At 46.7% G+C, this 14,553-nt stretch overlaps 1 protein-coding gene across 1 annotated transcript in view; it reads left to right on the top strand.

Annotated features, from left to right (window-relative positions):
- The window catches only part of LOC115506532 (peptidyl-prolyl cis-trans isomerase E-like), a 44,392-nt gene extending 42,889 nt beyond the window's left edge, over positions 1 to 1,503 (top strand). Inside the window, 3 exon segments of the mRNA XM_030304542.1 lie at positions 914 to 1,115; positions 1,117 to 1,256; positions 1,259 to 1,503. Coding sequence (XP_030160402.1) covers positions 914 to 1,115; positions 1,117 to 1,256; positions 1,259 to 1,503 — 587 coding nt within the window.
- Positions 1,504 to 14,553: the final 13,050 nt, after the last annotated feature.

The raw sequence follows: 14,553 nt of genomic DNA on the forward strand, positions 1-14,553 counted from the left end.
CACGTATGTGCAAATGCTTCGGAGAGCACGACGCAAATGACTTTTCCTTTGATTTAACTCATTGCAAGGGAGACAGGAATAAGTGAAGCAAACTAGATAAGGAGCTTCACTGGCTAGGAGAGGGCGTAGTGACTAATTCCAGCTGGGAGCATTGAAGGGTTGTGGGTAAAGAGTCAAACAAGCTGGGAAGGAGTTGCTTAAAGGAAAGGAGGCCAAGGCCAGAGTTACAGAGAGCTGCGTCCTTGCAAGGCGAGCTCCCACCTCAGGAACTTATTTCTGACCTCCTCTCCTCCCCGGAGCTTGGAAGAGATATGATCTCAGGGAACATGCTCAAAATGACTGCAACCATTTGGAACGCTTTGTAATCACGAGAAAGAGAACACCACACAGATGAAAAGCAGGAGACGAGGGAGGTTTTGAGATGAGCAGGCTTTTTACAAAACATCTTTCTTTTTTAATTTTGGTGATTGGTGCGGTGGGGAGGGGGGTTCTTTTCCTAACCGAACCAAACTAGTTTCTATCCAGTTGTTGGGAAACTAGCAGATGTGTGCACACACATCTAACCGATCTGTGCACTTCAGGATGAGTAAGAATACCTTGAGGAACTTATCTAAGGAGAAAAAAAAATGGATTCCTAGGCTACATCCCCAGGGCCACTGATGCAGAGCTTACCTAGAGTTGGACCACGGTTCTTCACTTTAACACACAAGCAGGTGCTCCAGATGTAGACAGTTCATTCTCACCAAGGAAAGATCGAAGATCGGGTCCATGCCAAAGCTGAGAGCACAGTATTTTGCACTCAAAGCAGCTCCAACATTGCTCAGACTCCCCTCCAAGAACAGCAGCTTGGGGATACGGACAGAGTGGGAGATTTGGAATCCACATTGGACTTTTCCAGATTGCTTTATTTTAGTCTTTGCATTTTCTTCTGCTCAGAAGCAAGAGTTTAAAAAACCAGACCTTGGCCTTGCACACCCTGCTGCCCCAGAGCCACCCACATGCTGCCCAGCCGTGGTCAACCCCACCCTGTTCTTCGACATCGCCGAGGACGGCAAGCCCTTGGGCCACGTCTCCTTTGACCTGTTTGCAGAGTTCCAAAGACAGCAGAAAAAAAATTCATGCTCTGAGCACTGGGGAGAAAGAATCTGGTTATAATGTTTCTTGCTTTCACAGGATTATTCCAGGATTCACATACCCAAGTGGTAACTTCACACGCCATAATGGCACTGGTGGTAAACCCATCTCTGGGGAGAAATCTGAGATGAGCATTTCATCCTGAAGCATAGGGGTCCTGGCACCTTGTCCATGGTAAACGCTGGGTCTCACACAAATGGTTCCCAGTTTGTCATCTGCACTGCCAAGACGGACTGGTTGGATGGCAAGCAGGTGGTCTTTGGCCAGGTGACAGAGGGCATCGATATTGTGACAGCCATGGAGTGCCCGGGATCCAGGAATGGCAAGACCAGTAAGAAGATCACCATTGCTGACTGTGGACAAATCTAATAAGTTTGACTTGTGTTTTCTCTCAACGACCAGATCATTCCTTCTGTAGCGCGGGGGAGCACCCCTTCACCCCCCATCTGCTAGGAATATCCTGTCGTCTTTGTGCCTCACTGCAGTCCTGTGGGTTCCGTGTTTTCCTTGCTCCTCTCCAAGTCTAGCTGGATTGCAGAGTTGGGTTCATGGCTACAAAATAAAAACTAAACAGCAAAACCAGATCTCATTAGCCAGTGTTTACTTTAACCTTAGTTAAGACCTGGCCACTGTACCACCCAGTCCAGGAAACAATGCCATGATGGACTTCCGAAAACAAGCTGAGGACAGAGTTTTGTTTTAATACCAAGCCAAATTCGATATGCAACACTCTCTTTTGTGATTCACCCCCCCCCAAAAGAGAGGAAAAACAATCAAGAACTAAACAAATAAAATGAAAATTACCTCCCTTTTATACTTTGGTGATGAAAGATGTTTCAAAGCCCTCGGAACACTCACAGAAATGATAATTACCTTCTGTTTTCCTGGGGTAAGCACGGGGACATTTGGATTGTAATAGTCTCATCAGAGTTGTATAAACGGCAGCGTAAGCAATAAAAGTTGCTGAACATCTGGGCTCTGTCTACCCTTTAAAGGGTTTGTGAGCATCAGATAAAGAAGACGTTAGATGTTTTTATTTCAGGCCTTAGGGCAGTAGCATGGGCCCATAATGAAGTTATTCCGAGTTTGAATTTCTGGAAGTCACCTGTGAAAACTACTCTCAAAGCAGCCCATGGCCTAAAGTGAAGGCTGTATCCAACCAAATCACATCTTTCCAGGGAAAACTAATTTCTTGGTGCCAGCTCTCTTTACTCTGTTTGTCCTTGTGGAGACAACACTAATACCTGGGAACATTTGCCTTGGGCCAAGGAGTGTGCTGGGAATTGTACAAGTGTCATGTAATTCCATGCGCCCTACTAACGTGTGGGGCTGAAATTACTATATTTTATAGATGAGAGAACCAAGACTCAAAGGGGCAACATAACTTGCTTAATAGCAAAGAGATAGCAAATTGTAAGGGAATGCTGAATTGCCTGATTCGTGCCCCAACTGCAAAATTCCACTTCCTCGTCGCTCTGCTGGGAAGTCTTTATAACCCTGCCCGCCTCAATCTGAGAGGACAGGGCTTTTGTCCCCCATTGCGGCATGTGTGCAACTAACAGGGGCCACAGTCTGGAAGATGTTGTAATTTGGGATTCATTTAACTGTCCCTACCAGTGGGCTGTACGTTGGAGAGAAGGAAGCACATCCGATGACATAACTTCTGGCAAAAGACATAACAGAGTACAGGTTCTGTTTCCAACATTTACTACCGATGCTTACCAGGGACGAGTTTTTGTCTGCTGGTGTCTTGTATTTTTGACCCACAGTTGTCTCATCTGTAAATGGGGATAATAATCCTGCCTCTAAAGTCACTGTATGGTTTAAGTGAAAACATGTGAATGCATCTAGAATACACCTGCTACTTTGCACATGGTCCACAAGTAGTTTCCCACCTACTCTCCTTTTTTAATTTTTTTTTTGAGACAGAGAGAGACAGAGCATGAACGGGGGAGGGGCAGAGAGAGAGGGAGACACAGAATCGGAAGCAGGCTCCAGGCTCTGAGCTGTCGGCACAGAGCCCGACTCGGGGCTCGAACTCACGGACCGTGAGATCGTGACCTGAGCTGAAGTCGGACGCTTAACCGACTGAGCCACCCAGGCGCCCCTCCCACCTACTTTCCTTATGGCCATCGTGTCGGGCGTGCTAGGGCCACTGAGGACACTGAAATACAGTATAGTCTGATAAGAAGCTTGTCACTCATTCATTCATTCATTCATTCACACATTGAATAAATATTTACTGAGTTCTGTATGTGCCAGGCACTTTTGCAGGTGCTACACAGGTAACAAAGATAAAGACAGACAAAAAACCCTGCCCTCATGAGATCCACATCCTTTCAGGAGAAGACAGACAATATACCAAAACAAGTATAATATGCTGCAATATCATAATAAGCAGAGAATTACAAATGAGGAGTTCTGGGGACACAGTGGTTGTTTTGTTTTGTTTTTTTGTCATCATTTAATTTTAGTCCAAGTATAGTTAACAGACGGTGTTGTATGAGTTTCAGGTGTACAATATAGATTCAATTCAAAGTCCATACACCATCCAGGGCTCATGATGACAAGTGCTCTCCTTAATCCTCACCACTTATTTCAGAGGGTGGCTATTTTGAATAAGCTAATCGGGGAAGGACTCAGTGACAGGCTGACATCTGGACAGAGACCTCAAGGTGTTGAGGGAGCAAACCCTGCATATTCCAGAGAGAGGGGGGGTCTAGGGAGAAACAAGAGCAGCAGTAAAGGCTTGGAGTAAAGTTTTCCTGGTGTGCTAGTGCACGGGTGAGAGGGCTGAAGACTGGGTCACCGTGGCTTCAGATTATATACCTAATCTTGGCACGGGGTGGGGGATGGATCAAGATATGAGCATCATGGGGCGCCTGGGTGGCTCAGTTGGTTAAGAGTCCGACTGCGGCTCAGGTCACGATCTCACGGTTCTTGGGTGCGAGCCCTGCGTCGGGCTCTGTGCTGACAGCTCAGAGCCTGGAGCCTGCTTCGGATTCGGTGTCTCCCTCTCTCTCTGCCCCTCCCCCGCTCCTGCTCTGTCTGTCTCTCTCTCAAAGATAAATAAACATTAAGACATTAAAAAAAAAAAGCATATGAGGATCCTAGGTTTCACACCAAGCAAGGTAGCAGCATAAGCGAAAATACTAGTTACATCCTGTAAAAAATCCTGAATAGGAATTAAGAGACTCTACGACTGTGTAGTTATGATCTTGGAAAGGTCACTCTCCCTCTCTGGACTTCAGTGTCCTCTTCTTTAAAATAAACAATTGCACAAAAACATCTCCAAGTTCCCCTCAAACTCTGCACTTCTAGAACTCAATACCTTCCAACTCAGACAGAGGGGGAAACAAGGCAAGAGAGAGGCCAAATGTTAGGGAAAGCATCCGCAAATGTTTTTGCAGTTTGTTACAAATAGATAAGTAGACTTCCAGCTCTGAAAACAAATTGATACCCATCCCTCATCCCTAGATCCAACCACTACCTCAGGGATCTCAGAAAATTAAAACCAATACGTGCTTCCCTTGGATTTATTTTTAATTTCTGAATGCAAACATTTGAAAGGAGAGGATGAAAAACGCAGCAACAATCTGTAAATCAAAATCCCTGTCAGGGCGCCCGGGCGGCTCAGTCAGTTAAGCATCAGACTCCAGCTCAGGTCATGATCTCGCGGTTCGTGGGTTCGAGCCCCGCGTCAGGCTCTGTGCTGACAGCTCAGAGTCTGGAGGCTGCTTCAGATTCTGCGTCTCCCTCTCTCTCTGGCCCTCCCCACTCACTCTGTGTGTGTCTCTCTCTCTCTCAAAAATAAAGAAACGTTAAAATTTTTTTTTTTTTAAAATCCCTGTCTCCAGCAGGATGTGGAAGAACAAATAATGATATGCTCTGACGGCTGGTATGAGACAGGTAGATTGACAGATGGGTCCATGTCTCTACAGACGGTTTCTGACTTACGATGTTTCTATTTAGGACTTTTAACTTTATGATAGTGCAAAAGAGATAGCCATTCAGCAGAAGCCCTGCGTCAAAATGTGAATTTGGATCCTTTCTGGGCTAGCAACAGGCAGTAAAGTCCTCTCTCGTGATGCTGGCCAGCCGCAGGGAGCCACAGCCCCCAATCAGCCAACTATTATGACTATAAACAACTGATACACTTAGAACCGTTCCGTTTGTCACTTTCAGCGCAGTGCTCGATAAATTACAGGAGACAGTCAACACCTTATTATCAAATAAGCTTTGTGTTGAATGATTTTGCCCACCTGTAGGCTACTCTAAGTGTTCTGAGCGTGTTTAAGTTAGGCTAAATCAGGCTCTGATATTTGGTAGGTCAGGCGTATCACATGCATTTGGGATCTAGGATATTTTCAACTTATGATGGGCTTGTTGGAACACAGCCCCATAGTCAGTCAAGGAAAGTCTGTATATAGAATGTGTGTGTTTGCATGTGAATTGTGCTACCCCAAGTTTTCCCATATTTGTGCTGATTTCCTTAGTGTCCAGCTTAGCTGCTAAAAAGACTAATTGTTCCTGCAGACGCTTCTATTATTACACATACTGTGACCTATCGAATGAACATTATCGCTTTGACGCCAATTAGACTCCGCCCATGTGTGCTTACCTCTTAATAGCAGAGCTTATATCTCGCTAGGTAACGTGAGGTGCAAGCCACGTGCCTGAGCACTACAAAAACACAGACGTACGTGCCTACGTGACTTTCTTCTAGAAAGTCACGTTCATCTGCCTGGAAGTTGCTATGGTATAAGGCCCGTGGGTAACTCTAAAGTCAAAAACCCCTGATGGCTGAAATAGAAGGCAGTGAACGGGTATTTCTTGAGCACATCTCAAGTGTTAGGTACTTGGTTCCACGCTGTTGTGTTAAAACTTTATTTTTTTTTAATTTTTTTTCAATGTTTTTATTTATTTTTGGGACAGAGAGAGACAGAGCATGAACGGGGGAGGGGCAGAGAGAGAGGGAGACACAGAATCGGAAACAGGCTCCAGGCTCCGAGCCGTCAGCCCCGAGCCCGACGCGGGGCTCGAACTCACTGACCGCGAGATCGTGACCTGGCTGAAGTCGGACGCTTAACCGACTGCGCCACCCAGGCGCCCCGAGTTAAAACTTTAAAAAAGATCTGCATGCTCTTCCTGGACTGCAGAAGGGCATTCGAATCCAGAAGCACGTGTAAAAACCTCCCATCTGCCAAGACTAAGTGAAATAAGGCAGCAGAGTGCCTGGTCCAGAAAAGGAGCTCCATACAAACAACATCCACAGAAGCAGCCATTCTCTTTTACAGCCATTGAGCCCAAATCTTGTTTTAACACCATGGTTTTCACCACATGTTCTCCGGAAGCCATTTGACACATTCCAAACCATCCTTCAATAACGCAGATAACTGGTGTTCTCAACCCGGTAGGGCTGCTCTCCCAGTTCGGACCATTTGGCTGTGGTCAGAAAGTGTGTGTCCATGAAGGGGGGGGCGGTACCATTATTTGGCACCAAAAGGAAAAATCCCTGGTGGGATTAATGAGTTTCAGTTACCATCTGGATGGCCGACTCCCAGATCCTTGCTTCAGTCCAGACCTCCATTCCACATTCTAGTAAATACCAACTACCTCCTTGACATTTACATATGAGAACCCCCAGGTCCTTCACCTGGATCATGCCCAAGATGCAGCCATCCCCCCCTTGCCCACCACATTGAGTCGAACTCTGTCTCCCCACCGTCCCACCTGATAGATGATACATTCACTCCCCTGCTTGCCTCACTTACAAGCTTACAGTCTGAGTAAGACACTTGAAGTCAGAAAGGTCTAGTTGCTTCCAATGTCACCTTCAACAAATATGTTAAGCACACGTTGTGTTTCGGGAACCTTGCTAGACGCCATGAGAAGTGGTGAGGAAAGTATTCATGGATATTCCAAAATGAGGTTAAAGATAAGGAATGCACTGCTCAAGGACTGGGGACCTCAGGGGACACAATGGAATGCTTCGAAGAATTGAGTTGGGAAGTGGTAGGGGAGGGTAAAATATCACACCAATCAGCAAGGGGATAGGAGTTCAGAGTATGGCGGAGAAGATAGGCTTGGACTTCTACAAGGGCAGAAGTAGGCAGGAGAATGAGTTCTGAGCATCTCATGGAGGACAGTGTCCAGCCCTCCCCCAGCTCCCAGGCCTAGAGATCTCATCTAGAAGCTTCTCAAGAGGAGCAAGCCTGCATCCTGCCTGGCTACGCTCTCAGGCAACTCTCTGGGGCAATTGTCATCAAATCTGCCTCCCACAACTTCCAAATATCTCCACTTCTCTCCAGAACAACTACTCTACTCATATCAGCACTTGTCTGTGAATGGGGGTTCAGGGCAGGCTGCCCCCAAATATGCCACTTTGGCATATTGATCATCTTGAATTACAGTAACTTAAGAAACAGCCAGCGCAAGAAGGACAACTGTCCCTCCTTTGTCCCCCTGAAAGCAGGAAACGAGTCTCCCATGTGAAAGATGCCCTCTGGGTATCAGGAGAGAGACAGACGCCCTTATTCATCAGAGACAGGGGATTTAGGGCCAAGAAGACTGTGAAAACAAGCCTTGTCACTTCTTCACTAATTTGCTACTCCAAGCCCAAACTCCTCTGTCCCGTCAATTCTTCACAAATGTATCGTTTCTCTAAAAGGTATAAAAACTGCCTGCTTCGGTCACTTCTCTGAGTCTCGGGTCTCTGTTACCTCCTGTCTGTATATTTGCATTCCAGTAACTCTCATGCGTCTGTGCTCATTTGAGATCTTCTTTACTCGGCCTTTGTTTTATTCCCTTTTACTCATCCTTCAAGTGTCCACTGTGACACCATTTCTTCCAAAAAGCATCACTTGTACGTGACATGCTGTTTACCTCATCACAGTAATTGTCGTTCCGTATTCTAATTGCCTGTATATCTCTTCTTACCTACAATTGCCTAGTGAGAACATTAACATTCTTGATGCCTAAAAAATGTCTTCTTCACCACTGAATGCCTGACCCCTTACACATGGCATGGTGACATCAGAGGTACTCAATAGCTATTTGTTATATTAGTTTAATGAATGATGGCCTGGGGCTGTCCCTGGTGGCCACGAAGGTGGCACTGGAGGTTATATTAATATGGAAATTACCTAAACCTTGCTTTAATCCCGGCTTCTTTATTCATAACCTGAATGGATTTGGTTAAGGGCTGAGCGTCGGTGTCCTTGTCTTCGACAAGGACACGGCATGTACTCAATAGGGTCATCGTGAAGATTTAATGAGATAATATATATGAGGCATCTTGCAAATAAGCATTGCCCAAAATCAGGCAGAGATTTTTAGATTTTATGATATCTTTTCATAAGATCTTTCCACATTTATTTTCCTCTTAAAGATCGCTCTTGCTTTTTCTTACGGCCAGATTTCCCCCCCAAATAACCGTTTGAATCGGAGTCCTGGGGAGGTGGAAAATGGGTTGTAGGTGTGATTTGCTCCTGGCATAGAGAGTCCTGATACTCAATAAAGTTAACTTTCTCTTGCCTCTTGAAATAGTTGTCATTGCAATTCCTGTTGCCCTCCCCAAACTCAAGCTACTTTGTTCCTCCAGGTTGTAGGAAACTGCTCTGAATCCAGGGAAATGCCTGTGGCATCACTGTCATATTAGGAGGCTTAGGACAATGATATATGACACATGGAGTCAAGCGGACTCTGCCAGATTGATGAAGGGGAAGCCTCTTCTTAACACTGAGGGCATTTGGTCTGGCCGTCCCTCGGGGCTGGTTTCAAGGGCACCATAAAGACAGGACAGAAGCAACCAGACAAATGGCTTTGGACAGAGAGGGCAGTCTTCCCTAGTATGGATATAACAAGCACAGAACGTGGAATCAGAAGCACTGGGTCAGTGGAGAAAGGCAGAGCAGCGGATTCTGAATCACCCTGAATATGTGGCATTTATGGGAGCCATCGGCCATTTTTAATAAAGAAGATACAAACCCAGTAGAGCCCATGGGAAGTACGGATTAGGGGATAGTTTCTAGAAGCAGTTGGGCAACACGTCTTGATATAAGGCAACAGATGATTGAGTTTGGTAGAGAGAGTGAGGAGGGAAAGCAGGGCTGGATAGGAGAGAGAGGACACAGAAAGAATCAGTAGAGCCTGAAAACCGATTCAAGGTTGAGTTTAAAGAAATGAATCCTCTCCAACTAGAAGAAAAATGGAACCAGAGCACAAGGAAGATGAAGGTCAGAAGACACATCTGTTCCTGTCACTACACCAGGAAGGTGCTGTGAGGCTGACAACTGATGGACGGGAGGTGCTTCCGTCTGCCTGGGTGGCCGAGGAGTCACGTGGGACTGTGTCCATGCGATGTCACAACATCTGGTCAGTCTGCTCTAAAACTCAGTCCGATGCTCGGTTTCACCCCCTGTGGAAGGAAGAGGCTGACAGAATGAGCTGCGCTTCCCCACGGTGTCTCCTGGCCCAGACTTACTTGGCCTGGCTACTGGAAAATGAGAAACTGAGTCACGACTGTGACGGCACATGGTCCCAGGGCAGCCCAGAGCATGCCTGTTTCTTAGCATCTGGACTGGACTTTATTTATGTGTATCGAAGGCTCTCAGGCTGGGGTGGGGAAGGAAGTTGGGAAAAGAAAAGCGGAAAATCCAAGAACCTGAAAGGTAATATCCATTGCACTCCCGGCAGCAATGGGTCTATTTTTACATCCGCCACATGGGGCAGAGGGCTTATGTTGTCATTTCAAACACCGCTTCGTCTTGACCAAGGCAGGATTATATGTGACAGCACTGAAATCAGAACATTTCTCCAGGCAGCGTAGCGGGAGGCCTTCTAATTGCTCTGGGTATCCGAAGTTACAAGGACCATCCCAGCTCGTCCCCTGCCTGGGAAAGAGAGATCATTAGTTCCCTAGACAGAAAACACTAAGGTTGCAAAAAGTGAATGAAACGCCCTACCAAACAATGCTCTCGTTGTGAGACGGTTTGCTCATGTTACAAAGGGGCTCAGGTCAGCCATCAGAGATACTAGAATGGTCTATATGTTTTTTAAGTGTCAACAGAAACTGGGATCCAAGAAAGACAAAGACTAATGTCTCGGGCATAGAGAACGGATTCTAAAAATAACAATCACTGCTCCGTATGCGTTTCATCTATCTCTCGATCCCCAGTGCCTGGTACCATGTCTGGGACGTTAATAAGTTTTGGTTATGACTGAATGGGTTAATAAAGTAATATTATCCGATGTTATTCCCCCACCCGGATGCGCTTCTCCCATGTTTCTAGAATATTCTTCCTCATATTTTTGGTCATATCACAGATCACATAGGAAATATCACTTCCTGGGAGAAAAATCCTTTCTGTCAACCAAAATGGGAAGCATCTGTCCATCGTTACCTTTAACACAGCATTGGTTTCCTGGAGGCACCAGCAAGAGGGTTGTGTTTTATCGGTTCTCTTGCTTGGCTCTGAGTAAGCTGAAGTTAGAAACCATTTCTTATTCTCTCTCTCTCTCTCTCTCTCTTTAGATTGTCTGGTATAGTTTGGCACACAGTAGGTTCATAATACATTTGGGTTGACAAACTGCTCCAAGAGACATTAGAGAAAAAAAGCCCTGTCAGGACTTAATAACAGACAGAATCCAGGGACACGAGAGAGGGAAAGGTCAATGACAAATCATCCCCGACAGTCGTTTCTTCTGCCTGCAACACAACATTTCTTTTCTTGACATCAGTAAGTGGTCCACGCATTCCTTCCAAGCCCGATACAATCTGTCGGCCGCCATTCCTGCAGGAAGGCGCTCTGCCACGAAGTCGCAAATAAAAGATAAAAATGTGAATGATGCTTTCTACGTGGCAGTGGCCTTTTTTCTAATTTTCCCCAATTGTTTCCAAAGCCCAAGTCTGTGTGTGGTCTTCTGGAGGAGACCGGCTTTGCTGTCGTGATGAACTGGAACAAAGCTCTGAATACCTTCCCCAAAGGGGATCCTTCCCCGCAGCCAATTAGAGCCCGTTCTAGGCTTCGCTGTTTCCTCCTAAGTCACTGTATATTTTTTGAAGTTTATGTGCCGTCGATTAGATGGATTACCACTCCTCTTCCATAAAGCAAGCGAATCGAGGGGCAGATTTTTCTTGGCACTTTTCCCTAAGAACAATCAGTCACACTCATGGCCTCGCTTTTTGTTTTCCAGGGGATGACCCCTAACTCTGCCTGGATCCTCAAGTCTTTGGGTTCCTCACTGGCACATTCAATTCCACACCTAAAATCTAACAAAATCTCCTCCCTTTACCCTGCAAAACCAGCTTCCCGTGTGGACCCCCTTCTCCTCAGGTATAATGCGAGCTGTCTCCAGTCACCCAAGCTCAAAGCCAGAGTCATCCCCTATCAGAGTGAGCTTTCTTTCTTTTTTTTTTTTTTAACACTTATTTATTATTGAGAGACAGAGAGACAGAGAGACAGAGAGCGTGAGCGGGGGAGGGGTAGAGAGACAGGGAGACACAGAATCAGAAGCAGGCTCCAGGCTCCGAGCCATCAGCACAGACCCCGACACGGGGCTCGAACCCACAAACTGCGAGATCGTGACCTGAGCCAAAGTCGGTCGCCTAACCAACTGAGCCACCCAGGCGTCCCTCAGAGGGAGCTTTCTAATGGATTTCATTGTCACTCGTCCCTTGCACATCGCCTCCAGAATTACAGTCACGAAGATCCATTTCTTCTACTATAAATTCTCAACTACTCAGTCTGGCTTTCAAATCTCTGCAAAACTGACTCTTAATTACCACTCCAGGAAATTGGTTGAGAAGTCCCCCAGGAATATTCTACTGAGTCACCATTTTCTGTTCCCAAAACAGACCCCAACCCTCAGACACTATCCTCAGCCTTGCCATCCTGGATTAAATTGTCTTTATGTGTCTAGTTCTTGTCCCAGCGCCTGGGTTACTGAAGGACTTGAACCTGATGCCTCTGCAAGTTTGTCCAGTTGGTCTGATTCCACTTAGACCCCGGATACTGGTCTTTTGTGCTTGCCTTGACTCTACACGCAGAAGCTCGCAGGCCAACCTACGTCCTCTTCCAGCCCTCAGCGGATTCCCAGGACCCGGAGCGAGGCGCATGGCCCGGGGTCACTGTTTGCCTGGATAGGAAGTCCAGAAACAAGCCAGGGCAGCCTGGCATCCAAAGATGAAAGTGGGATCATAAAATGAAAAGAGAGAAGCACATCGTAAGATGAAAAGACATGAAAGAGAGTTCTCAGACGTGTTGTTCCATTAGGGTGAATGAATGGGCACTCTTTCAGTCACAGTTGATAGAGCTCTAACTCAAAGCAGCTTGAGCCATAAAAAGGAAAGAGTTAGGTCGTGTCACTTAAAATTCCAGGAATGTATTTGGCTCCGTGTTCGGTTGAATACAAGTGTGCACATACTATCCTTCGACGTCTTTCTCTCTCCGTAGTTACGCTCTGCTTTCCGTCGTGCTCTCCCAGCCGGGCTTCCTCCTTGCGTGAGCAGGCTCTAAGTTCCTATCCTACCAGCTCAGCGACCCTAGAGAAGAGTACTTTCATAGCAGTCGCATCAAGTTTCGGGATGGTTTCCCAATGAGATGGCTGAGGCCCCAGCCCCATCCCTGAATGAACCGCTGCCCCCGGAGAGAAGAAACATCACTAGGAAAGTCAGGACACTGTTCGAAGGGGAAAACGCTAGATGCTGGGTAGTAAAACCAATGTCCAGCATGATAGATAAGAGCAGTTGGACGGCTCAGGACAACAGGTACATCGGAGGCCTGAATCTTGGGGATTGGGGGTAGTTCTGATCTCTTAGAGATCCCATGCTTGGTCTCTCTCTTATACTTTGGTACATGTGACAAGGGTCATGGGTGATGGTGAACCAGAGAAATACACCTTCCCCATCCGGATAGATGGAGCAGGTGCACATGCACACACACATACACACACATCTGCTTCTCAGCGGAGCTACATCCTATTTAGATGGATTATTCGGAGGAAAATCCATGCACCTGTGCAAAGGCCACCTGTCTGGGGCTCCCCATAGGACACCCTATTTTAGTCCAGGTGGAAGGATAGGAGAGTGAGATATGGTTATGAGGGAACATTTCAGAGAACTTTAAAAGGCAAAAAACTCTCCAGCCCAGATTGTTACAACGTGCCCACCAATTTACCCCATGCAATTTGCTTACCTTTCAACAGACAGAGGATCTTTAGGGAGTATTTTTCACTGTGGCACCTTCCGTCTAGGTATGACCCCTCACTAACCACAGTTCAAAGCCTTTCCCCGCTCCGTGCCAGGGAATGCAGGGATCCCCCGTCCCTGATCTAGGCCCCAGGTTAAACATGTTCCAACACATTCCAACATGTTTCTCCAAGGCTCAGCTCAAATTCCATTCTCTGTCACAAACGTTCCCGCTACCCTTATTTTGATTTTATTATTTTTTTAATGTTCATTCATTTTTGAGAGAGAGAGAGGGAGACACAGAGTGAGCGGTGGAGGGAGGGAGAGACAGGGAGACACAGAATCCGAAGCAGGCTCCAGGCTCTGAGCTGTCAGCCAGAGCCCGACGCGGGGCTCGAGCTCACAAACCGCGAGATCATGACCCGAGCCGTATCGTCGGACGCTTCATGGACTGAGCCAGCCAGACACCCCTACCCTTATTTTAAATTAGTCTTTCTCTCTCTCTCTCTCTCTCTCAAACTCCGCGGGTGTTGTTTATTCCCCCATGACAGCACTTATCACAGTTTGCTTTTGAATTAACGTTATTTATGTATGTGTCTGTCTTCACTGATAGACTGTGAGCTTTCAGCAGGCCTGGAATAGCTCTCATCCGTCTCTATATCCCCCCCGCCACAATGTCAAGTGCCACCCTTTACACTGAGCAGATCCCCAACGACTGTTCGCCAGGTTGCTGCAACCAATCACGTTAGCTCCTGGCACAATATTTTTCAAAGGCCTCGCCTTAACTACAGCACCGCTTCTAACTTTCTAAAAATCCACGTTCCCTTTGCGAGCTAAAAATCTCATGCCTTCTGTTGTGATTGGAGGGGTCCGGTAAATAATCCCTTCTCTGCTCCACTCATGATCCGAGCCAGTTAAAACATTAGACAAACAAGAAGACAGGTAGGGATTTCCGGCAGCCTTGTTACCGATGAAAACTGAATTTCGGCTGGCAAGAAAGGGCTTCCTAATTCGAAAGGCAGGCCGTCCACATACCCTTTTGAAATGCAGAGCGGGGGGGGGGGGAACAGAGCAGTAATTCCGTGTGCTGTGGACACGGGCCTCCTAGGAGGGAGGCTGAGCTGTGTATTCATGCTCTTCCCTGTCCCACATTCAAGAAGCCACTCTTCTTCCCATAAAGAGGAGTGACAGAAGGGTCACGACTTGCCTTGTCACCGTCACGAAAAATC

This window comes from Lynx canadensis, chromosome F2 (genome assembly GCF_007474595.2).
Source record: "Lynx canadensis isolate LIC74 chromosome F2, mLynCan4.pri.v2, whole genome shotgun sequence".
Classification (NCBI taxonomy): domain Eukaryota; kingdom Metazoa; phylum Chordata; class Mammalia; order Carnivora; family Felidae; genus Lynx; species Lynx canadensis.